Here is a 27021-nt window from a genome sequence, read left to right as displayed (position 1 = left end):
ACTATCTGTACTTACTGGTGCCACAGACGCTATTTCATCCTTTCCTACACTGAAATTACCCTTGCCTAACGATTGCGTCTGAAGCTGGGCTTGCAGCACAGCTATCCTCGCCGTAAGGCGAGTACAGCGGCTGCAATTAGAAGGCATCATGTTAATGTTACTACTTAGCTTCGGCTGTTGGAGGTCCTGACGAATCGTGTCCAGATAAAGCGTCCGGAGTGAAAAAGTTGAGGAAAAAATAAATAAATATATGAACGGTAATTAAAAAGTGAAAACCGTAAAGTTGTCAGGTAGCAAAACAGGTTAGCAACAAAACGCACAGCAACTCGAAAACAAGCCTGCAAGTTGTGACCGGAAAATACCCCATAATGACAAATCAAAAACAGGTATTTATAAATTTTTGCTAATTTATCACATTTAAGTAAGTATTCAGACCCTTTACTCAGTACTTTGTTGAAGCACCTTTGGCAGTGATCACAGCCAGGAGTCTTCTTGGGTAAGATGCTACAAGCTTGACACACCTGTATTTGGGGAGTTTGTCTCATTCTTCTCTACAAATTGTCTCACGCTCTGTCAGGTTGGATGGAGAGTGTCGCTGCACAGCTATTTTCAGGTTTCTCAAGAGATGTTCGATCGGGTTCAAGTCCGGGCTCTGGCTGGGCCACTCAAGGACATTCAGAGTTTTGTCCCGAAGCCACTCTTGTGTTGTCTTGGCTGTGTGCTTAGGGTCGTTGTCCTGTTGGAAGGTGAACCTTCAGGTGAACCTTTTGGTGCCAGGTTTCCTCCAGGTGTGACGCTTGGCATTCAGGCCAAAGATTTCAATCTTGGTTTCATCAGACCAGAGAATCTTGTTTCCTTTAGGTGAATTTTGGCCCCCTTGAACTTTGCGACCTTTTGCCACATTTCAGGCTTCAAACATAAATATATAAAACTGTATTTTTTTGTGAAGAATCAACAACAAGTGGGACACAATCATGAAGTGGAACGACATTTATTGGATATTTCAAACTTTTTTAACAAATCAAAAACTGAAAAATTGGGCGTGCAAAATTATTCAGGGTGTGTACTTAGTCCCCTCCTGTACTCCCTGTTCACCCACAACTGCGTTGCCAAACACGACTCCAACAACATCATTAAGTTTACTGACGTTGCAAAAGTGGAAGGCCTGTTCACAGACAATGAGACAGCCAATAGGGAGGAGGTCATAGAACTGGCAGTGTGGTGCCAGGATAACAACCTCTCCCTCAATGTGAGCAAGACCATAGAGCTGATCGTGCACTACAGAAAAAGGCAGGCCGAACAGACCCCCATTAACATCAATGGGGCTGTAGTGGAGAAGGTCGAGAGTTTCAAGTTCCTTGGTGTCCAAAACACCAACAAACTATCATGGTCCAAACACACCAAGACAGTCGTGAAGAGGGCACAACAAACCTTTTCCCCCTCCGGAGACTGAAAAGATTTGGCATGGGTCCCCAGATCCTCAAAAAGTTGTACAGCTGAACCATCGAGAGCATCACTGGTTGCATCACCGCCTGGTATGGCAACTGCTCGGAATCTGACCGTAAGGCGCTACAGAGGGTAGTGCGTAAAGTCCAGTACATCACTGGGGCCAAGCTTCCTGTCATCCAGGACCTCTATACCAGGCAGTGTCAGAGGAAAGCCCATAAAATAGAGACTCCAGTCATCCAAGTCTTAGACTGTTTTCTCTGCTACCGCAAGACAAGCGGTACCGGAGCGCCAAGTCTAGGTCCAAAAGGCTCCTTAACAACTTCTACCTCCAAGCCATCAGACTGCTGAACAATTAATCAAATGGCCACCGGACTATTTACATTGACCCTCCATTTGTTTTGTACACTGCTACTACTCGCTGTTTATTATCTATGCATAGTCACTCAGGCCCAGAATCTAATATATGCATATAATTAGTAGATTTGGATAGAAAACACTCTGCCGTTTCTAAAACGGTTCGAATGATGTCTGTGAGTATAACAGAACTCATATGGCAGGCGAAAATCTGAGAAAAAAATCACTCCAGGAAGTGGGAAATCTGAGGTTTGTAGTTTTTCAAGTCATTGCCTATCGAATATACAGTGTCTACGGGGACATATAGCACTTCCTAAGGGTTCCACTAGATGGCAAGATTTATGTTAAAAACATCCTAAAGATTGATTCTATATATCGTTTGACATGTTTCTATGGACAGTAACAGAACTTTTTGACTTTTCGTCTGGACCTAGTGATCGCGCCTCATGAATTTGGATTACTGGGCTAAACGTGCGAACGAAAGGGAGATATTTGGACATAAATGATGGACTTTATCGAACAAAACAAACATTTATTGTGGAACTGTGATTCCTGGGAGTGCATTCTGATGAAGATCAAAGGTAAGTGAATATTTATAATGCTATTTCTGACATCTGTTGACTCCACAACGTGACAGATATCTGTATGGCTTGTTTTTGTGTCTGAGCGCTGTACTCAGATTATTGCATGGTGTGCTTTTTCCTTAAAGTTAAAAAAAAATCTGACACAGTGGATGCATTAAGGAGAAGTGTATCTATAATTACACAGTGGATGCATTAAGGAGAAGTGTATCTATAATTACACAGTGGATGCATTAAGGAGAAGTGTATCTATAATTACATGCATAACACAGTTCCATGTATAACACTTGTGTCTTTTATCAATGTTTATTTATGTTTATTTTGAGTATTTCTGTAAATTGATGTGGCTCTCTTTTTTATTTTATTTTATTTTACCTTTATTTAACCAGGCAAGTCAGTTAAGAACACATTCTTATTTTCAATGACGGCCTGGGAACAGTGGGTTAACTGCCTGTTCAGGGGCAGAACGACAGATTTGTACCTTGTCAGCTCGGGGGATTGAACTCGCAACCTTCCGGTTACTAGTCCAACGCTCTAACCACTAGGCTACGCTGCCGCCCCGGATGTTTTGGAACTACTGAACATAACGCGCCAATGTAAACTGAGATTTTTGGATATAAATATGAACTTTATCGAACAAAACATACATGTATTGTGTAACATGAAGTCCTATGAGTGTCATCTCATGAAGATCATCAAAGGTTAGTGATTCATTTTCTCTCTATTTCTGCTTTTTGTGACTCCTCTCTTTGGCTGGAAAAATGGCTGTGTTTTTCTGTGACTGGGTGCAGACCTAACATAATCGTTTGGTGTGCTTTCGTCGTAAAGTCTTTTTGAAATCGGACACTGTGGTTGGATTAATAAGAAGTGTATCTTTAAAATGGTGTAAAATACTTGTATATTTGAGGAATTTGTATTATGAGATTTCTGTTGTTTGAATTTGGCGCCCTGCAATTTCACTGGCTGTTGTCGAGGTGGGACGCTACCAGAGAGGTTTAAACAACATTTCATAGAAGGGCAAGGACTGTGAGGGGAACCACACACACACACACACACGCACGCGCACACACACACACACACACATACACGCACACACACACACACACACACACACACGCACGCACGCACGCACACACACACACACGCACACACGCACACACACGCGCGCGCACACACGCACACACACACACACACACACACACACACACACACACACACACATATACACACACACACACACACACACACACACACACACACACACACACACACACACACACACACACACACACACACACACGTCCTTGTCTATCAGTGTATCAGTGTTTTGTTACTTGCCATGTTTTGTGTTTGTTTTGTTGTTGTGGACCCCAGGAAGAGTATCTGCTGTTTCTGCAAAAACTCATGGGGATCCAGATAAACCATAACAATAGGCCTGTCAGAGGCCCCTGTCTGTCAGAAGGGCTTACTTGAGCTGGGACCTGGTGCATTGTGACAGCAGCGCCTGCAGGAAGAGTTTTCTCTGGCGGTCAGTCCAAAGGTCAAACCAGTGAAGCACCAGGGTGGTCCGCTCCTCAAACAACTGACAGGTCATAGAACAAGATGTAGATTAACATTAATTTACATTAACTTACAGAGGAGGAGATGTATCTTAATGCTCACAACCCAACATCTCAACACACAAACACACAGCCTACCCTGAGACAAACACAGCCTACCCTGAGACAAACACAGCCTACCCTGAGACAAACACAGCCTACCCTGAGAAAAACAGCCTACCCTGAGAAAAACACAGCCTACCCTGAGAAATAAACACAGCCTACTCCGAGACACACACACGTAGCCTACCCTGAGACACACACACAGCCTACTCCGAGACACACACACAAACACACACACAGTCTACTCCGAGACACACACACACAGTCTACCCCCGAGACACACACACACAAACTACTCCAAGACACACACACACACAGTCTACACACACAGTCTACCCCGAGACACACACACACAGCCTACTCCAAGACACACACACACAGTCTACCCCGAGACACACACAGCCTACCCTGAAGCAGACAATGGGTCAGCTGGCGCCAGAGTACTTGTGCTCAAGGGCACAATGGCAGGGTATTTTTTGCAAAAATATAGTAGCATGGGAATGAATAGATGTACAAGTTATATGGAGATTTGTCCCTTGTGGATCAGTTGGCATGGTGCTACCAACGCTGGGTTATGGGTTCGATTCCCACAAGGCACCAGTACAAAAATAACATGCACTCATTACTGTAAGTCACCTCTCCTAAATTACTCCAATATAAATATGTTTTAGTAGGGAAGGCCAAGGTGGTGGAAAACCACAACAAAAATAACAAGGAGAACGGAAAAGGATTGCTTGTCTTATCTCACTCGGCTGACCTGGTGGTTGGAGGTCTTGTTTGTGATGGGGGTCCAGGCACTGAAGCGGGTGTCGGCTGTCCCTGTGAACGAGCTGCGATGCATCAGGGCCGACTGGGGTTGGTAGTCTGTCTCGCTGTGAGGACCTGGGTTAGGACCAGGACTGGACCGAACGGTCAGATCCACGGATGTCATTTTATGGGTGGTTTGGGCCAGTTGAGGATACTACCCGATTACGCTCTGTTTAATTTAAATCGATAGCCTTCTTTTGGGTAGCCTTTTATATGCGATTGTTTGTGTGGTTCAAATTCAATATTTTAAACAAAGTGCGGGTAAAATCTTCTTCAGTCAACAGTCCAGTTAAACATCTGATAATACAATGATTCAGCGGTGATACATTTACCTGCGTTTCAAAAACTGGCCGGTGAAGGAGGTCCTATGCAATGTAATTTCACAAATTATTCCATAGACCAGCACAAGTGTGACTATAAAGTGCAATTTATTTAAAAACCTACTCTCCTTCCCCACAATTCCTCCCTCTCCTTGCCCGGTCTCCTTAGAGACAGAATAACAGAAACTAGAGCATAAGGCGCATGCAACATTCCCACGCACACCCCCGGTAGTGGTCCCTGTTCACCGACCTTCTCATCCAATGGGTTCTGGAGACGTGACAAGAGTGGACACGAGGAATACAAATCAGATTCGGAGTGTCGGGTTCCTACAGTGCGCGCGCACTGGGAGGCTTTGGTTACGGAGTAGTCTAGGCTGCTTGGTCAACAGGATCGGCCTGTGCTCCGCACATGATCTGTCACTGATAGAGTTACTACACAATCATTTGCTGAAATGCATCACTTGTGGGGAGCGGCAAAAGTAAGGGGACATTATTTCCCCTGAAGGGAAATTCAAGTCTTGGACATTATTAAGATGTGCACAAAGATCACCAGGTGAAAACATACTTTTATTTTTTATTTTTTTGACCTTTAACTAGGTTAAGAACAAATTCGTATTTACAATGAAGGCTTACCAAAAGGCTTCCTGCTGGGATGGGTGCTGAGATTAAAATCTTTAATTTATAGGACAAAACGTCACAACAAGAGAGACAACACTACATAAAGAGATCTAAGACAACAACATAGCATGGCAGCAACACATAACAACACAGCATGGCAGCAACACATAACATAGCAAGGCAGCAACACATAACAACACAGCAAGGCAGCAACACATAACAACACAGCAAGGCAGCAACACATAACAACACAGCATGGCAGCAACACATAACAACACAGCAAGGCAGCAACACATAACAACACAGCAAGGCAGCAACACATAACAACACAGCATGGCAGCAACACATAACAACACAGCAAGGCAGAAACACATAACAACACAGCAAGGCAGCAACACATAACAACATAGCAAGGCAGCAACACATGACAACATAGCAAGGCAGCAACACATGACAACGTAGCAAGGCAGCAACACATGACAACATAGCAAGGCAGCAACACATGACAACATAGCAAGGCAGCAACACATGACAACATAGCAAGGCAGCAACACATGACAACGTAGCAAGGCAGCAACACATGACAACATAGCAAGGCAGCAACACATGACAACATAGCAAGGCAGCAACACATGACAACATAGCAAGGCAGCAACACATGACAACGTAGCAAGGCAGCAACACATGACAACATAGCAAGGCAGCAACACATGACAACATAGCAAGGCAGCAACACATGACAACGTAGCAAGGCAGCAACACATGACAACATAGCAAGGCAGCAACACATGACAACATAGCAAGGCAGCAACACATGACAACATAGCAAGGCAGCAACACATGACAACGTAGCAAGGCAGCAACACATGACAACATAGCAAGGCAGCAACACATGACAACGTAGCAAGGCAGCAACACATGACAACGTAGCAAGGCAGCAACACATGACAACATAGCAAGGCAGCAACACATGACAACATAGCAAGGCAGCAACACATGACAACATAGCAAGGCAGCAACACATGACAACGTAGCAAGGCAGCAACACATGACAACATAGCATGGCAGCAACACATGACAACATAGCATGGCAGCAACACATGACAACATAGCAAGGCAGCAACACATGACAACATAGCAAGGCAGCAACACATGACAACATAGCAAAGCAGCAACACAAGACAACATAGCAAGGCAGCAACACATGACAACATAGCAAAGCAACAACACAACATGACAACAACATGGTAGTGGCACAAAACATGGTATTGCATTAATTTCACCTTTATTTAACCAGGTAGGCCATTGGAGAACCAGTTCTCATTTGCAACTGCGACCTGGCCAAGATAAAGCCAAGTAGTGTGACACAAACAGAGTTACACATGGAATAAACAAACACACAGTCAATAACACAATATAGAAATATATATATATATACAGTGTGTGCAAATGAGGTAAGATTAGGGAGGTAAGGCAATAAATAGGCCGTAGTGGCGAAGTAATTACAATTTAGCAATTAAACACTGGAGTGATAGATGTGCAGAATATTTTTTTTATTTCACCTTTATTTAACCAGGTAGGCCAGTTGAGAACAAGTTCTCATTTACAACTGCGACCTGGTCGAGATGAATGTGCAAGTAAAGATACTGGGGTGCAAAGGAGCCAAAATAAATAACAATATGGGAATGCTGTAGTTGGATGGGCTATTTACAGATGGGCTATGTACAGATGGGCTATGTACAGATGGGGTATGTACAGATGTGTTATTACAGATGGGTTATTTACAGATGGGCTGTTTACAGATGGGCTATGTACAGATGGGATATGTACAGATGGGCTATGTACAGATGGGTTATTACAGATGGGTTATTTACAGATGGGCTGTTTACAGATGGGCTATGTACAGACGGGCTATGTACAGATGGGCTGTTTACAGATGGGCTGTTTACAGATGGGCTGTTTACATATGGGCTATTTACAGATGGGCTATGTACAGATGGGCTGTTTACAGATGGGATGTTTACAGATGGGCTATGTACAGATGGCCTATTTACAGATGGGCTATGTACAGATGGGCTATTTACAGATGGGATATTTACAGATGGGCTATGTACAGATGGGCTATTTACAGATGGGCTGTTTACAGATGGGCTATTTACAGATGGGCTATTTACAGATGGGCTATGTACAGATGGGTTATTACAGATGGGCTATGTACAGATGGGCTATGTACAGATGGGCTATGTACAGATGGGCTATTTACAGATGGGCTATGTACAGATGGGCTATGTACAGATGGGAGGTTTACAGATGGGCTATGTACAGATGGGCTATGTGCAGATGGGCTATGTACAGATGGGATATGTACATGTGCAGTGATCTGTGAGCTGCTCTGACAGCTGATGCTTAAAGTTAGTGAGGGAGGTATGAGTCTCCGGCTTCAGTGATTTTTGCAATTAGTTCCAGTCATTTGCATCAGAGAATTGGAAGGAAAGGTGGCCAAAGGAGGAATTGGCTTTGGGGGTGACCAGTGAAATATACCTGCTGGAGCGCGTGCTGCGGGTGGGTAACCTCGTCTGGAGGTTAGTTAACAGTGTCCAACGAAGGGCCAGAGGTATACAGAATGGTGTCGTCTGCGTAGAGGTGGATCAGAGACTCACCAGCAGCAGGAGCGACATCATTGATGTATACAGAGAAAAGAGTCGGCCCGAGAATTGAATCGTGGCACCCCCATAGAGACTGCCAGAGGCCCGGACAACAGACCCTCTGATTTGACACACTGAACTCTGAGTAGTAGTAGGTGAACCAGGTGAGGCAGTCATTTGAGAAACCAAGGCTGTTGAGTCTGCCGATAAGAATGTGGTGATTGACAGAGTCGAAAGCCTTGGCCCGGTCGATGAAGACGGCTGCACAGTATTGTCTTTTATTGATGGTGGTTATGATATGGTACAAACATTATTGGGCACAGACAACAGCACAAAGGGCAAGAATTTAGAGACAACCATACATCACACAAAGCAGCCACAACTGTCAGTAAGAGTGTCCATGATTGAGTCTTTGAATGAAGAGATGGAGATAAAACTGTCCAGTTTGAGTGTTTTTTTTCAGCTCGTTCCAGTCGCTAGCTGCAGTGAACTGAAAAGAGGAGCGACCCAGGGATGTGTGTGCTTTGGAGACCTTTAACAGAATGTGACTGGCAGAACGGGTGTTGTATGTGGAGGATGAGGGCTGCAGTAGATATCTCAGATAGGGGGGGGATGAGGCCTCGTCACCACCATCCATTATATGAATAAAGCACAGAAACATGATTCAAGTCATTAGAATTCTCTTTATTGACTTTTTCCTAAAACTGAGGAAAATAAATCAGAACAATCCACCCCAACCACATTAATAAACAATAAAACCTCAATCTGTAATGTACAGGATTACTCTAAATAAAAGGTTGACAATCAAGCAGTTTCAAATATGATTATTGCATTCCAACTGCATATAAGACAAATATGTGTAGGAGAAGGTCAAATATATATATTTAAATAAATATATATATTTCTTTATATCTCAATGTAACACTGGTTCAAACCAAGGCAACAATAAAAAGGCAAACAATTAAAAAAAGGCATGAACATTTGTCCAGACACTCATGTGGATATGTGCAGTGAGTTTCCCCCTTTAAACAAAGTCACAAATATGTGCAACTGTGTTTGCAGTGTGTTCGACAGATAAGTGGAGGATGGTGATTAGGCCCAATCACATAAACCCCTAGCCCCAAGGAGAGGAGAGGGAAGAGGGGGGGGGGGGGGGGGGGGGGGGGGGGGGGGGGACAGGGTAGAGGAGAAGAGGGGGGGGGGAAGAGGGGAGAGTGGAGAAGAAGGGAGGGTGGAGAGTGGAGAAGAGGGGAGGGGATGTTGGAGGAGAAGAGGGGACGGGAGAGGGGAGAAGAGGGGAGGGTGGGGGAGAGAAGAAGAGAAAAGGGGACGGGAGAGGGCAGGGTAGAGGAGAAGAGGGGAGGGGAGTGGATGTTAGAGGAGAATAGGGGACGGGAGAGGGGACGGTAGAGGAGAATAGGGGACGGGAGAGGGGACGGTAGAGGAGAATAGGGGACGGGAGAGGGGACGGTAGAGGAGAAGAGGGGACGGGAGAGGGTACGGTAGAGGAGAAGAGGGGACGGGAGAGGGTACGGTAGAGGAGAAGAGGGGACGGGAGAGGAGAAGAGGGGAGTGGATGTTAGAGGAGAAGAGGGGACGGGACGGTAGAGGAGAATAGGGGACGGGAGAGGGGACGGTAGAGGAGAAGAGGGGACGGGAGAGGGGAGAGGGGAGGAGAGGAGAAGAGGGGAGTGGATGTTAGAGGAGAAGAGGGGACGGGAGAGGGCAGGGTAGAGGAGAAGAGGGGAGGGGGAGTGGATGTTAGAGGAGAATAGGGGGACGGGAGAGGGGACGGTAGAGGAGAAGGTGGAGGAGAAGAAGGGACGGGAGAGGGGACGGTAGAGGAGAAGAGGGGACGGGAGAGGGGAGAGGGGAGGAGAGGAGAAGAGAAGAGGGGAGGGGATGTTAGAGGAGAATAGGGGACGGGAGAGAGGACGGTAGAGGAGAAGAGGGGACGGGAGAGGGGACGGTAGAGGAGAAGAGGGGAGGGGATGTTAGAGGAGAAGAGGGGACGGGAGAGGGGACGGGAGAGGAGAAGAGGGGACGGGAGAGGAGAAGAGGGGAGGGGATGTTAGAGGAGAAGAGGGGACGGGAGAGGGGACGGGAGAGGAGAAGAGGGGACGGGAGAGGGGACGGTAGAGGAGAAGAGGGGAGGGGATGTTAGAGGAGAAGCGAAGAGGCATATAAGGAAATGAATTTAGGGGATAAGGAAATCAAATAAGGAGAAGAGGTTAGGAGACAAGGAGATGAGACTTGACTGCAGACCGACTTAAATGCTGGCTGTCCTGGGTATCTCCTGGCTGTCTGCCAGATTCAGCTTCTGACTTGTGGAGAGGAGATTGGAGTCAAGGAGAACAGCTGAAACACACACACACACACACACACACACCTCACTCACTCTGCTCTGAGCCCCCCCCTCCCACACCTCACTCACTCTGTTCTGAGCCCCCCCCCACACCTCACTCACTCTGTTCTGAGCCCCCCCCCCCACACCTCACTCACTCTGTTCTGAGCCCCCCCCCACACACCTCACTCACTCTGTTCTGAGCCCCCCCCACACCTCACTCACTCTGTTCTGAGCCCCCCCCACACCTCACTCACTCTGTTCTGAGCCCCCCCCCACACCTCACTCACTCTGTTCTGAGCCCCCCCCCACACCTCACTCACTCTGTTCTGAGCCCCCCCCCACACACTCTGTTCTGAGCCCCCCCCACACCTCACTCACTCTGTTCTGAGCCCCCCCCACACCTCACTCACTCTGTTCTGAGCCCCCCCCACACCTCACTCACTCTGTTCTGAGCCCCCCCCACCACTCACTCACTCTGTTCTGAGCCCCCCCCACACACCTCACTCACTCTGCTCTGAGCTCCCCCCCACCCCTCACTCACTCTGCTCTGCTCTGAGCTCCCCCCCACCCCTCACTCACTCTGCTCTGAGCCCCCCCACCCCTCACTCTGCTCTGAGCCCCCCCCCACCCCTCACTCACTCTGCTCTGAGCTCCCCCCCCCACCCCTCACTCACTCGCTCTGTGCACGCAGTACACAAGTCGGCACACACACACACACACACACACACACACACACACACACACACACACACACACACACACGTCTTCTAAAAGGATACATTGACGAACTCAGTTCCTCTAGCTGTAGGAGAGGGACAGAGATGTTTCATTACATTGAGCTAACATTGAGCCGTTTCATTCCATTGAGCCAAGATACATACATAGAGCATGAGGTGTGTGTGTGTGTGTGTGTGTGAGTGTGTGGCTTTGTTCTCACATGAGAAGGCTTAGATCTGGAGATTAGGCCTAACTTTGGCCTTGTGAAAACGGAGAAATCCCTGTTTGACACGCTGAGGGAGGCCCTGTGTGTTGGGATCTTAGGGCCGAGACGGCTACCAAGTACTTTCACAGTGTTAACAGAATTTCAAGATCCAACAAACACTTAAAAAAAAAGGTAGACTCTGCGATATGACGCAGAAAGTAGTAAACAGCCAAGTGGGTCAAATTCCACAACAACTAAGAGCGTTGAAGCGCGAGGCTGCAGCGTGGGCTAGAATCCACATCTACCCCTGTAGTGGGCTAGAATCCACATCTACCCCTGTAGAGTGGGCTAGAATCCACATCTACCCCTGCAGCGTGGGTTAGAATCCACATCTACCCCTGTAGTGGGCTAGAATCCACATCTACCCCTGTAGAGTGGGCTAGAATCCACATCTACCCCTGCAGCGTGGGTTAGAATCCACATCTACCCCTGCAGCGTGGGCTAGAATCCACATCTACCCCTGCAGCGTGGGCTAGAATCCACATCTACCCCTGTAGCGTGGGCTAGAATCCACATCTACACCTGCAGCGTGGGCTAGAATCCACATCTACCCCTGTAGAGTGGGCTAGAATCCACATCTACCCCTGTAGAGTGGGCTAGAATCCACATCTACCCCTGCAGCGTGGGTTAGAATCCACATCTACCCCTGCAGCGTGGGTTAGAATCCACATCTACCCCTGCAGCGTGGGTTAGAATCCACATCTACCCCTGCAGCGTGGGTTAGAATCCACATCTACCCCTGCAGCGTGGGTTAGAATCCACATCTACCCCTGCAGCGTGGGTTAGAATCCACAGCTACCCCTGCAGCGTGGGTTAGAATCCACAGCTACCCCTGCAGCGTGGGTTAGAATCCACATCTACCCCTGCAGCGTGGGTTAGAATCCACATCTACCCCTGTAGCGTGGGTTAGAATCCACATCTACCCCTGCAGCGTGGGTTAGAATCCACATCTACCCCTGCAGCGTGGGTTAGAATCCACATCTACCCCTGCAGCGTGGGTTAGAATCCACATCTACCCCTGCAGCGTGGGTTAGAATCCACATCTACCCCTGCAGCTTGGGTTAGAATCCACATCTACCCCTGCAGCGTGGGCTAGAATCCACATCTACCCCTGCAGCGTGGGTTAGAATCCACATCTACCCCTGCAGCGTGGGTTAGAATCCACATCTACCCCTGTAGCGTGGGTTAGAATCCACATCTACCCCTGCAGCGTGGGCTAGAATCCACATCTACCCCTGCAGCGTGGGTTAGAATCCACATCTACCCCTGTAGCGTGGGTTAGAATCCACATCTACCCCTGCAGCGTGGGTTAGAATCCACATCTACCCCTGCAGCGTGGGTTAGAATCCACATCTACCCCTGTAGCGTGGGTTAGAATCCACATCTACCCCTGCAGCGTGGGTTAGAATCCACATCTACCCCTGCAGCGTGGGTTAGAATCCACATCTACCCCTGCAGCGTGGGTTAGAATCCACATCTACCCCTGCAGCGTGGGTTAGAATCCACATCTACCCCTGCAGCTTGGGTTAGAATCCACATCTACCCCTGCAGCGTGGGCTAGAATCCACATCTACCCCTGCAGCGTGGGTTAGAATCCACATCTACCCCTGCAGCGTGGGTTAGAATCCACATCTACCCCTGTAGCGTGGGTTAGAATCCACATCTACCCCTGCAGCGTGGGCTAGAATCCACATCTACCCCTGCAGCGTGGGTTAGAATCCACATCTACCCCTGTAGCGTGGGTTAGAATCCACATCTACCCCTGCAGCGTGGGTTAGAATCCACATCTACCCCTGCAGCGTGGGTTAGAATCCACAGCTACCCCTGCAGCGTGGGTTAGAATCCACAGCTACCCCTGCAGCGTGGGTTAGAATCCATCCCACTTCTATTTCAGCACTCTCCTCTTTCTTTCCAATAAACAAAATAAATATGACGGATGGAATCGTCCCACTCCAAAAATATATAGTCTCTTGCAAAAGTATTCAGACCCCTTGGATTTCTTCACATTTTATTGTGTTACAAAGTGGGATTAAAATGGATTTAATGGTTGTTTTTTTTTGTCAACAATCTATATTTTTTATTTACACAAATTAAAGGTTCGCAAAGTTATTCAGCTCCTTGAGTCAATACACGTTAGAATCACCTTTAGCATCAATTACAGCTGGGAGTTTTTTTTCACGGGTAAATTATATAAGAGCATTGCCCACCTGGATTGTACAATATTTGGACAATATTCTTTTTTTTTTTATTCTTCAAGCTCTGTCAAGATGTTGGGGGATCATGGCTAGATGGCTGTTTTCAAGTCTTGAAAGACAGACTTTCAAGCTGATTTAAGTCCAAACTGTAACTTGGCCACTCAGGAACATTCACTCTCTTCTCTCAATGCAATGCTCTCTCTCTATGGGCTATCTGGCTGGCTAGCTAGCAAACAAACATTGCTACACACAATAATATCAAAGCCAATATCAGCATGTAAAGTAGCTAGTTAGCTGTAAAAAAAAAAAAAAATCACCCAAACAAACTGCACAATCAATTTAGGAGTCAACAATCTCACCATGTGCAACCTGCAGAGTGATGTGTCTCACAGTCTGACATTTGCAACGGTAGATTTACTTTGGTGTAGATGGGGAAACCTTTCCCCATGATACACTATATATAGTGTATGTGGACACCCCATCAAATGAGTGGATTCAGCTATTTCAGCCTTACCCATTGCTGACAGGAGCATAAAAATATATATATATATTTTTTTCATATATATATATATATATATATATATATATATATATATATATATATATATATATATTTAATATATATAATTTAATATATATATATTTAATATATACAATTTAATATATATATATTTAATATATATATATTTAATATATATAATTTAATATATATATAATTTATATAATTTAATATATATAATTTAATATATATATATTTAATATAATTTAATATATATATATTTAATATATATATATTTAATATATATATATTTAATATATATAATTTAATATATAATATATATATTTAATATATATAATTTAATATATAATATATATATATATATATATATATATATATATATATATATTTAATATATAATATATAAAATTTTATATATATAATTTAATATATATATATTTCATATATATAATTTAATATATATATATTTAATATAATTTAATATATATATATTTAATATAATTTAATATATATATATTTAATATAATTTAATATATATAATTTAATATATATATATATTTAATATATATATATTTAATTTAATATATATATATATATTAAATTATATTAAGTATATTATATATATATATATATATATATATACACTGCTCAAAAAAATAAATAAAGGGAACACTTAAACAACACAATGTAACTCCAAGTCAATCACACTTTGTGAAATCAAACTGTCCACTTAGGAAGCAACACTGATTGACAAATTTCACATGCTGTTGTGCAAATGGAATAGACAACAGGTGGAAATTATAGGCAATTAGCAAGACACCCCCAATAAAGGAGTGGTTTTGCAGGTGGTGACCACAGACCTCTTCTCAGTTCCTATGCTTCCTGGCTGATGTTTTGGTCACTTTTGAATGCTGGTGGTGCTTTCACTCTAGTGGTAGCATGAGACGGAGTCTACAACCCACACAAGTGGCTCAGGTAGTGCAGCTCATCCAGGATGGGACATCAATGCGAGCTGTGGCAAGAAGGTTTGCTGTGTCTGTCAGCGTAGTGTCCAGAGCATGGAGGCGCTACCAGGAGACAGGCCAGTACATCAGGAGACGTGGAGGAGGCCATAGGAGGGCAACAACCCAGCAGCAGGACCGCTACCTCCGCCTTTATGCAAGGAGGAGCAGGAGGAGCACTGCCAGAGCCCTGCAAAATGACCTCCAGCAGGCCACAAATGTGCATGTGTCTGCTCAAACCGTCAGACTCCATGAGGGTTGTATGAGGGCCCAACGTCCACAGGTGGGGGTTGTGCTTACAGCCCAACGCCGTGCAGGACATTTGGCATTTGCCAGAGAACACCAAGATTGGCAAATTCGCCACTGGTGCCCTGTGTTCTTCACAGAGGAAAGCAGGTTCACACTGAGCACATGTGACAGAGTCTGGAGACGCCGTGGAGAACGTTCTGCTGCCTGCAACATCCTCCAGCATGACCGGTTTGGCGGTGGGTCAGTCATGGTGTGGGGTGGCATTTCCTTCGGGGCCACACAGCCCTCCATGTGCTCGCCAGAGGTAGCCTGACTGCCATTAGGTACCGAGATGAGATCCTCAGACCCCTTGTGAGACCATATGCTGGTGCGGTTGGCCCTGGGTTCCTCCTAATGCAAGACAATGCTAGACCTTATGTGGCTGAACAGGCAGTTAACCCAGTCATTGAAAATAAGAATTTGTTCTTAACTGACTTGCCAAGTTAAATAAAGATTACATAAAATCATATAAAAAGAATCTGTGTGTCTGGTTTAATACATCATCCATAATATAATATTAACTTAATAATTATTAACTTGATCATGCTTTAAAAAAAAAGAGATATTCAATGTCTCGTGTTATTGTTACCCATCTACCAATCACTGCCCTCTCTTTATGAGGCTTTTCAAAAACCTGGTCTTTATAGATGAATCTGTTCTTGAAATGCAATACTTGACTGAGGGACCTTACAGGTGATGTATGTATGGGGGGGGACAGAGGAAGGTCATTCAAAAATCATGTCAACCTCTATTATTTCACACAGTGAGTCCATGTGTCTTATGTGATTTTTGTCCTGAACTAAATGTAGGCTTGCCTAAACAAAGGAGCTGAATAGTTATGGAACTACAGGATTTATGTTATAATTTGTTATTTATCTAAAAAAAAAAAAATGTTCTTCCACTTTGACAAGAGTAATTAAGTAAGTAGATTGTTGACGAAAACTGACAATTAAATCCATTTTAAAACCCCACTTTGTAACACAAAGCGGTCTGAATACTTACATTAACCAAACCTATTGCCAGATCTTACGTTGAGCAGTAGTTTGTCCATGTTGGAGTCGCAGGCGGTCTTCCGTTGGTCCTCAGGCATCTCGTCCACCTCCCCATAAAGGTCAAAGTGCAGCCGAGCCAACTTCTCCTGCATCTCTCTCACATGTTCCATCTGATCTATAGAACACTCATTACCTAGAGGGAGAGGGGCAGGGGAGAGAGCGGGAGCGAGATGAGGGGGGAGAGGGAGCGAGATGAGGGGGGAGAGAGCGGGAGCAAGATGAGGGGGAGGAGAGAGGGAGCGAGATGAGGGGGGAAAGAGGGAGCGAGAGGGCAGGGGAGAGAGTGGGAGCGAGATGAGGGGGGGGTGAGATGAGGGGGGGGGGGAGTGAGCGAGATGAGGGGGGGGAGAGAGTGAGCGAGATGAGGGGGGGAGAGAGTGAGCGAGATGAGGGGGGGAGAGAGGGAGCGAGATGAGGGGGGGGGGGGGGGAGTGAGCGAGATGAGGGGGGGAGAGAGTGAGCGAGATGAGGGGGGGGAGAGAGTGAGCGAGATGAGGGGGGGGAGAGAGTGAGCGAGTGAGGGGGGGAGAGAGTGAGCGAGATGAGGGGGGGAGAGAGTGAGCGAGATGAGGGGGGAGAGAGGGAGCGAGATGAGGGGGGAGAGAGGGAGCGAGATGAGGGGGGGGGAGAGGGAGCGAGATGAGGGGGGGAAAAGAGGGAGCAAGATGAGGGGGGGAGAGAGGGAGCGAGATGAGGGGTCATAGATAGTGTTCATGTAAAACTTCACCTGCATACTAACACACAGGTAATATGCTCTTTCAGCAGCAGATGCTTTTATCCACTGAGCCACTGGAACCCTGGTCTCACCAAAGGCCTGTAATTTTCCATTGTGGAAGTCATTGAGAAGGCTCAGCAGTCCTTTCTCCATCTCCTGCACATCGGAGACGTCCGTCAGAAAGGAGTGTTGGATGGGGTCCGCCTGGCTCTGGCCTGCCTTACTGCCTGAAGCCTGCTGCGGTCTGGCCTTCACACCCCTGACACACACAAGCAAATTAAGAACTTCACCTCAAAGTAGTCCAATTCATCCAGATGATTATGGTTCTTACCTGCGGCTCTTCCCCTTCTGGCTGGAGTGTGTACCCATGTGGCTGAAGCCCAGATGCCGTCCTGAGGCGGTGTTCTTCCGGGTGCTGGTTGGTGGGGCAGGGGCCTGGTTGGTGGAGGGCCTAGAAATCTTTCTCTTCAGCTTCCTATCCTCCATGGCATCATAATATGTAGTTCACTAGTTAGTAGTTAGTCACTGGACACTCCTGCAGAAAATATCTAGGATAGTAATCAAACAATAAACGGTGACAAGTTTAGTAACCCCAACCTCGCACTAACTTAGCTTACGTTGCAACTGTCAGCTACTGACAACAACAAGGCATGTCTGCTAGTGTTGGGTCCAGCTAGTTAACCAACCGAACAAAACCCATAGCTAACAAGTTAACTAGTAGTAGTATCGCGAGCCCTTCCAAGTCTCGTCTTGTTTACCAACTAGTTAACGCGAACTGGTATCTTCTCAGTGCCAACTAAACCCGGAAGTGTCTTTGTAGTTTCACTGAAAAGACACATAAAATGCACATAAAATGGAAAGCAAAGTCGTATTTCTAGTTGTCAATAGCTGAACTAGTTGTTGAAAGCGAGAGCAAAGCAGCTAGCTAAACAACGACGTGTTATCGACGTTAGCTAGCTAGCCTAGTTAGCATTGCTATCAAATCAGCCTAAATAACTACACTAGGCTAGCTGATTTAGCTACACAACTTACTACACAAATTGTAATAACATATAGATAGCAACTGACCTCAATTTTCTCCGTTGTTGAAGTTATTCGTAGTTAGTTCATTCGATGTGAACATATTTTAAACCTGTTTCATCTGTTGTTGTTAGCTTGACTGCGGTCTTCACTAGTTACCACAGCCACGAAGTCGTCCTTATTATTATGACTAAACCGATAGAGGGCGATACATCTGCACTCTCGTCTATGATTTACAACCCAAATAGTTCATCTGTGTCGTTTTACAGTGGGAGTAAATTAAGCATATTGGGCAGAACAAGCAAGGAGTTGGGTAAAACCAAACATGAGCTAGTTATATCCTTTTGGCTTGTTTTGTGTGTGAACTAACTCAATTCGACCTTGCACTCCTTCTAAACAAAGCAATATTTGACCACTTTGGCAAAGAGTCAGGTCTATAAAACAGAGTGCACTGTGTTTGTAATAAATTCTAGTTTTGGAAGCAGAAAAATGTATTGAGATCAGATATTTCATCGATGAGAAAATGAGCAGAATGTCAGCTCATTTTCCTGCCAGTTCCATCCATTCCCACTACCCGCGACTGGAAATTATTCATATTCATACTCCATATTTGGTGGTGAGAAAACATTCCAAACGGATGCTTCAGTGGCTGAGGCAAAACACAGCAGGTCAGTGGCTCACAGCACCACGCATTAAAAAGTCATGTAGTGGAACAACGGTCAAAGGCACTGCATCTCAGTGCTAGAGGCGTCACTACAGACCCCGGTTCGATTCCAGGCTTTATCACAACCGGCCGTGATTGGGAGTCCCATAGGGCGGCGCACAATTGTCCCAACGTCGTTAGGGTTTGGCCCGGGGGTCGGCCGTCATTGTAAATAAGAATTTGTTCTTAACTGACTTGCCTAGTTAAATAAAGGTAAAATAAAAAATATAAACAGTAAAACAACTGTCTCACTCACCAATGTTTTAGTAAACAGCCTTGATTTCCAAGATCACAGAGTGTCTGGAACCTGAACTCTCCGGCGGGGCTGAGCAAGACCACCTGGACAACTGTACCTACCGCTGCCATCCAATCAGCTGAATCTGATCCCCCGTCCCCCGTCCCCCCCCCGTCCCCCTGGAGTGTGTCCAACCAATGACTTTCCCACGATTTACCTGTGGAGTCCAGAGAAACTCCCCAGTCTGGTCTGGAACACTTGACCTACATTGGGATGTAAACCCCAGGATGTGGAACCACAGTTATCTAGCTGCTGTAGTGAATGCAGTAATACCCAGGATGTAGACCACAGGATGTGGACCACAGTTATCTAGCTGCTGTGGTGAATGCAGTAATACCCAGGATGTAAACACCAAGATGTGGAACCACAGTTATCTAGCTGCTGTGGTGAATGCAGTAATACCCAGGATGTAAACACCAAGATGTGGAACCACAGTTATCTAGCTGCTGTGGTGAATGCAGTAATACCCAGGATGTAGACCACAGGATGTGGACCACAGTTATCTAGCTGCTGTGGTGAATGCAGTAATACCCAGGATGTAAACACCAAGATGTGGAACCACAGTTATCTAGCTGCTGTGGTGAATGCAGTAATACCCAGGATGTAGACCACAGGATGTGGACCACAGTTATCTAGCTGCTGTGGTGAATGCAGTAATACCCAGGATGTAAACACCAAGATGTGGAACCACAGTTATCTAGCTGCTGTGGTGAATGCAGTAATACCCAGGATGTAGACCACAGTTATCTAGTTGCTGTGGTGAATGCAGTAATACCCAGGATGTAAACCCCAGGATGTGGAACCACAGATATCTAGCTGCTGTGGTGATGGCAGTAATACCCAGGATGTAGGCCACATTTATCTAGCTGCTGTAGTGAATGCAGTAATACCCAGGATGTAGACCACAGGATGTGGACCACAGTTATCTAGCTGCTGTGGTGAATGCAGTAATACCCAGGATGTAAACACCAAGATGTGGAACCACAGTTATCTAGCTGCTGTGGTGAATGCAGTAATACCCAGGATGTAAACACCAAGATGTGGAACCACAGTTATCTAGCTGCTGTGGTGAATGCAGTAATACCCAGGATGTAGACCACAGGATGTGGACCACAGTTATCTAGCTGCTGTGGTGAATGCAGTAATACCCAGGATGTAAACACCAAGATGTGGAACCACAGTTATCTAGCTGCTGTGGTGAATGCAGTAATACCCAGGATGTAGACCACAGGATGTGGACCACAGTTATCTAGCTGCTGTGGTGAATGCAGTAATACCCAGGATGTAAACACCAAGATGTGGAACCACAGTTATCTAGCTGCTGTGGTGAATGCAGTAATACCCAGGATGTAGACCACAGTTATCTAGTTGCTGTGGTGAATGCAGTAATACCCAGGATGTAAACCCCAGGATGTGGAACCACAGATATCTAGCTGCTGTGGTGATGGCAGTAATACCCAGGATGTAGGCCACATTTATCTAGCTGCTGTAGTGAATGCAGTAATACCCAGGATGTAGACCACAGGATGTGGACCACAGTTATCTAGCTGCTGTGGTGAATGCAGTAATACCCAGGATGTAAACACCAAGATGTGGAACCACAGTTATCTAGCTGCTGTGGTGAATGCAGTAATACCCAGGATGTAGACCACAGTTATCTAGTTGCTGTGGTGAATGCAGTAATACCCAGGATGTAAACCCCAGGATGTGGAACCACAGATATCTAGCTGCTGTGGTGAATGCAGTAATACCCAGGATGTAAACCCCAGGATGTAAACTCCAGGATGTAGACCACAGTTATCTAGCTGCTGTGGTGATGGCAGTAATACCCAGGATGTAGGCCACAGTTATCTAGCTGCTGTGGTAAATGCAGTAATACCCAGGATGTAAACCCCAGGATGTAGACCACAGTTATCTAGCTGCTGTGGTGATGGCAGTAATACCCAGGATGTAAACCCCAGGATGTAGACCACAATTATCTAGCTGCTGTGGTGAATGCAGTAATACCCAGGATGTAGACCACAGTTATCTAGCTGCTGTGGTGAATGCAGTAATACCCAGGATGTAAACCCCAGGATGTAAACCACAGTTATCTAGCTGCTGTGGTGAATGCAGTAATACCCAGGATGTAAACCCCAGGATGTAGACCACAGTTATCTAGCTGCTGTGGTGATGGCAGTAATACCCAGGATGTAAACCCCAGGATGTAAACCACAGTTATCTAGCTGCTGTGGTGAATGCAGTAATACCCAGGATGTAAACCCCAGGATGTGGAACCACAGTTATCTAGCTGCTGTGGTGATGGCAGTAATACCCCAGGATGTAAACCCCAGGATGTAAACCCCAGGATGTAAACCCCAGGATGTGGAACCACAGTTATCTAGCTGCTGTGGTGAATGCAGTAATACCCAGGATGTAAACCCCAGGATGTAAACCACAGTTATCTAGCTGCTGTGGTGAATGCAGTAATACCCAGGATGTAAACCCCAGGATGTGGAACCACAGTTATCTAGCTGCTGTGGTGATGGCAGTAATACCCAGGATGTAAACACCAAGATGTAGACCATCAGGATAAAGAGTTAGTATTTTGTCAGGCCTTATCTATTCAGATTCACCAATGTCCCACCTTTCTGAGAACATTGAGACACCAACAAAAGGTTGGTTGAACCTTAGAAAGTAATCCGTCTCTATTTTTTCTCCTCCATGCTATTTTGACTCTCAGGGATTCAACAGTCATAGTCAGGGGGTTTAATTTAATCAGGTTCGTTGGAATGAGGGTCGGACCAAGGAGCAGCATACATAGAGGTCCACATTATTTATTAGAAAGTGAAACTTAGACAAACCAATAAAGAATAAACGAACCGTGACGACAATGCAGCCCTAACAGGGAACTAAACATAAACAATATCCCGTAACCCACAAGTGAGGGAAAAAATGCTACTTAAGTATGATCCCCAATTAGAGACAACGATAGTCAGCGGCATCTAATTGGGAATCTGTCACGTTCTGACCTTTATTTCCTTTGTTTTGTATTTATTTAGTATGGTCAGGGCGTGAGTTGGGTGGGCAGTCTATGTTTGTTTTTCTATGATTTGGGTATTTCTATGTTTCGGCCTAGTATGGTTCTCAATCAGAGGCAGGTGTCATTAGTTGTCTCTGATTGAGAATCATACTTAGGTAGCCTGGGTGTCACTGTGTGTTTGTGTGTGATTGTTCTTGTCTCTGTGTTTTGCACCAGATAGGGCTGTTTAGGTTTTCACACGTTTCAGTTGTTCATGTGCACATTTATGTATTAAAAGAACCATGGACACTTACCACGCCGCATATTGGTCCTCTGATCCTTTTCGCCTCTCCTCTTCGGAAGAAGAGGAGGAAATCCCTGACAGAATCATATAAAAAAAACAACCTAGAACCCCACATAGAAAATATAAACTAGACTAAACCCCTAGTCACGCCCCGATCTACTCTACCATAGAAAAATACAGGCTTTCTCTGGTCAGGATGTGACATCAGGTACTTTTTCATATACATTATAGTATATTAACTGACATCAGGTACTTTTTCATATATATTATAGTATATTAACTAACATCAGGTACTTTTTCATATATATTATAGTATATTAACTGACATCAGGTACTTTTTCATATACATTATAGTATATTAACTGACATCAGGTACTTTTCATATATATTATAGTATATTAACTGACATCAGGTACTTTTTCATATATACTATAGTATATTAACTGACATCAGGTACTTTTTCATATATATTATAGTATATTAACTGACATCAGGTACTTTTTCATATATACTATAGTATATTAACTGACATCAGGTACTTTTTCATATATATTATAGTATATTAACTGACATCAGGTACTTTTTCACATATATTATAGTATAATAACTGTTTTCACTCAGTACTAGAAAGGTGTTCTTTATGTTTTTACGCTCAGTGGTTGGCGGTGACATTTGACTTTTGTGGAAAACAAAATGATGTGTTAACCGAGCTGCATTATCTAACTAACCTCCTGCCAAATGTATGACCATATATTGGAGACACATAATTCCCTCAGATTACACAGACCCACAAAGACTTTTGAAAATAAAATAAACATGAATCAACTCCCATATCTCTTAGTCGAAATACCACAGTGTGCTGTCACGGTAGCACGAGTTGTGGCCCGTTGCCATGACAAAAGGGCAACCAGTGGAGCGCAAACAACATTGTAAATACAACCAAAATGTTTACTTATCTTCTCCCTACTATTCATACTATAACTATTGGCATATTGTTGAAACACTGATAGCTGATAATATAACACTTGTAATGACTTTATCCTTTTGAAACCTTTGTGAGTACAATGTTTGCTGTTCATTTCTAATCGTTTTTTGTTCATGTTGTTTTTTAATTTCTTCTCACTTCTGTTTATTGTTTATTTTACTTGCTTTGGCAATGTTAACATAATGTTTCCCATTCCAATAAAGGCCCTTTGAATTTAATTGATATGAGGACTCATTATGGACATACTCCATTCTAGCATGGACAGTGCCATTGAAGGCTTCCACCATTTTAAAGTAGTTGTCACGGGATTCTTCCTGGGAAGGAGAGGCGGACCAAAATGCAGCGTGGTTATAATTCATGGTTCTTTAATAATGAAACTATACATGAAATAAACTACAAAACAAGAAAACCCAAAACAGTCCCATGTGGTACAAACACTGACACAGGAGACAACCACCCACAAAACCCAACACAAAACAGGCTACCTAAATGTGGTTCCCAATCAGAGACAATGACTAACACCTGCCTCTGATTGAGAACCATATCAGGCCAAACAGAAACAGACAAACTAGACACACAACATAGAATGCCCACTCAGATCACACCCTGACCAAACAAAACATAGAAACATACAAAGCAAACTATGGTCAGGGTGTGACAGTAGTCAAGTTGGTGGCGATTCATATGAGTTGGGAGCAGTCAACCAATGAAGAAGAAGAACATGTACTACTTTAAAATGGAGATAGCCTCAATGGCACTGACCAAGCAGTCACAGATACTACAATGGCAAAGGTACAAGGATGAGTCCTCTATCTATCTCTATGACCTGATCAAACGCGTATCTGCCCTATCATTGGCCAGAATGGTCCCACCTGATCTTGTCTCCTGCCGCCTGCCTTCCATCTTTGAGGACTTGTATTTCCCATGTTAGAGCGGTTAGTCAAATATCTTGTCCATATAATAGACCATCTTTGATGCTGCTAACTTTTTAAACTTCCTGGTATTTGACGTAATGACGCCAAACCCTTTTTTCAGTTTTACGTTCCAACAGTCTTCAGTGGTTTCTCTCCTCGGCTCGACTTCTGCTAAATATGAATGTCTCGACTTCAGCCGAATAAGAATGTCTCACATCCTAAATAAACTAACAAAGCTGGTACAGTAAGTTTTCTAAATTAACTGAGACTAAACATGTCTGATGACGTTGTTGTCAAGTCAGTCCGAATATACCACCATATTCGAGTCAGTCTATCATGACCAAGTAGTGACTACTATCCGTCCAGCAGGTGGTGCTACAGTTTCATTTGACCAGCTGAGTCAAACCGCATCGCATATAATACTACATGCCTACCTAGTCAGGATCCTCATTTGGAGATATACTATTGGGTACATTTCAGGGTACCGTCAGGATATTCTATTTATTAAATGTCCATACACAACGATAAAACATAGTTTGTACTGACAAGAAAACATTTTAATGTGCATATTCTGTAAATGATGCACTTTGTGTCCTTTTTTCATGTATTTTAATGTCAAACTGAATTTCAACCCAAAAAAGTGACTGCATAATCAATTGAACCAAACGGAAAAGGATAGTAACCCCCCCCCCTCCACCCCCCCCCCCCACCAGGGCAGTACCCCCCCCCCCCCCCCTCCACCCCCCTTGCCCCACCAGGGCAGTAACACCCCCCCCCCCTCCACCCCCCACCCACCACCAGGGCAGTAACCAACCTCCACCCCCCACCCACCACCAGGGCAGTAACCCCCTCCACCCACCACCCACCACCAGGGCAGTAACCCCCCCCCCCCCCCCCCCCCCCCAGACCGTCAGATCAGCTGGCCTGAGTCCTGACAGAGGCAGACAGAGTGATGGCAGCCCTTGATCACCCTGAGGAACCATGGAGGCCTTGACTTGGGGAGGAACTGGAGGATCAGTGGGAGGAACTCAGAAAAACAGAGGTGGGTCCTTTAATGGAGTGTATTCATTAGTCCCCCAGACCAAAGTAGCAAAATGTTTTGTAACAGAAACTGTTTACTCCAATTGGAAAACATTTTGAACAACCACAATAAAGCACAAGGGGAACAACACCCTGTTCAGCGATGAACTCAGTGCCCCCCTTTTCTCTCTCTTTCTCTCACACACACACACACACATGCACACACACACACATGCACACACACACACGCACACACACACACACACACAGCGCTCATAGGGAGACTCACTGAGGCATTAGCAGGATGTGTTTCAGGGTGCGCAGCATTCTGTCTGTTTGTTTGTCTGTCTGTCTGTCTGTCTGTCTGTCTGTCTGTCTGTCTGTCTGTCTGTCTCTCTCTCTCTCTCTCTCTCTCTCTCTCTCTCTCTCTCTCTCTCTCTCTCTGTCTGTCCGTCCGTCCGTCCGTCCGTCTCTCTCTCTGTCTGTCCGTCCATCCGTCTGTCTGTCTCTCTCTCTCTCTCTCTCTCTCTCTCTCTCTCTCTCTCTCTCTCTCTCTCTCTCTCTCTCTCTCTCTCTCTCTGTCTGTCTGTCTATCTGTCTCTCTCTGTCTGTCTGTCTCTCTCTCTCTCTGTCTGTCCGTCCGTCCGTCTGTCTGTCTCTCTCTCTCAATTCAATTTATGGGGCTTTATTGGCATAGGAAACATGTGTTTACATTGCCATAGCAAGTGAATGGATAAACAAAAGTGAAATGGTGTGTGTTCTTCACTGTGGCACTTTTCTTGTGGCAACAGGTCACAAATCTTGCTGCTGTGATGGGACACTGTGGTATTTCACCCCAAATAGGAGTTTATCAACATCGTGTTTGTTATCTGAATTCTTTGTGGGTCTTTGTAATCTGAGGGAAAATCTGTCTCTAATATGTTCATACATTGGGCAGGAGGTTGCGAAGTGCAGCTCAGTTTCCATCTCATTTTGTGGGCAGTGAGCACATAGTCTGTCTTCTCTTGAGAGCCATGTCTGTCTACGGCGGCCTTTCTCAAAGCAAGGCTATGCTCACTGAGTCTACCTGGTCAGAGTTTTCCTTAATTTTGTGTCAGTCACAGTTTAGGGCCAAATGTGTAAAGTAATTATCTTTTAGTTTTCTCATGATTTGGTTGGGTCTAATTGTGCTGCTGTCCTGGGGCTCTGTGGGGTGTGTTTGTGAACAGAGCCCCAGGACCAGCTTGCTTTAGGGGACTCTTCTC

General features: G+C 45.1%; 2 protein-coding genes across 7 annotated transcripts in view; both read right to left on the bottom strand.

Annotated features, from left to right (window-relative positions):
• Positions 1-5456, bottom strand: part of ect2l (epithelial cell transforming 2 like) — a 30849-nt gene extending 25393 nt beyond the window's left edge. Inside the window, exons 1-2 of one of the 3 annotated variants that reach the window (XM_031787726.1) lie at positions 4803-5456; positions 3854-3966 (exon numbers count right to left, since the gene is read on the bottom strand). In XM_031787726.1, the coding sequence (XP_031643586.1) occupies positions 3854-3966; positions 4803-4976 (287 nt within the window). In that variant the 5' untranslated portion in view covers positions 4977-5456. The remainder of the gene's footprint in view (positions 1-3853; positions 3967-4802) is intronic. The other 2 variants (XM_031787727.1, XM_031787725.1) reach the window with 2 other exon arrangements.
• A 3642-nt stretch (positions 5457-9098) lies between these two features.
• ccdc28a (coiled-coil domain containing 28A) lies at positions 9099-18757 on the bottom strand. Of its 4 annotated transcripts, none has more exons than XM_031787724.1 (6): positions 18604-18757; positions 17867-18083; positions 17628-17794; positions 16771-16953; positions 11562-11584; positions 9099-10759 (listed from the first exon to the last, which is right to left on the bottom strand). In XM_031787724.1, exons 2-4 carry the CDS (start codon positions 18019-18021, stop codon positions 16772-16774), a joined length of 504 nt encoding a protein of 167 aa, XP_031643584.1. In that variant the 5' UTR covers positions 18022-18083; positions 18604-18757; the 3' UTR covers positions 9099-10759; positions 11562-11584; position 16771. The 4 variants fall into 4 exon arrangements, with proteins under 4 accessions (XP_031643584.1, XP_020329596.2, XP_031643583.1 ...); XM_020474007.2 differs by having other exon boundaries at positions 10507-10759; positions 16799-16953; XM_031787723.1 differs by having other exon boundaries at positions 10507-10755; positions 16799-16953.
• Positions 18758-27021: the final 8264 nt, after the last annotated feature.

The sequence above is a fragment of the Oncorhynchus kisutch genome, linkage group LG14, assembly GCF_002021735.2.
Source record: "Oncorhynchus kisutch isolate 150728-3 linkage group LG14, Okis_V2, whole genome shotgun sequence".
Lineage (NCBI taxonomy): Eukaryota > Metazoa > Chordata > Actinopteri > Salmoniformes > Salmonidae > Oncorhynchus > Oncorhynchus kisutch.
This window is presented reverse-complemented; position numbering and strand designations above follow the sequence as displayed.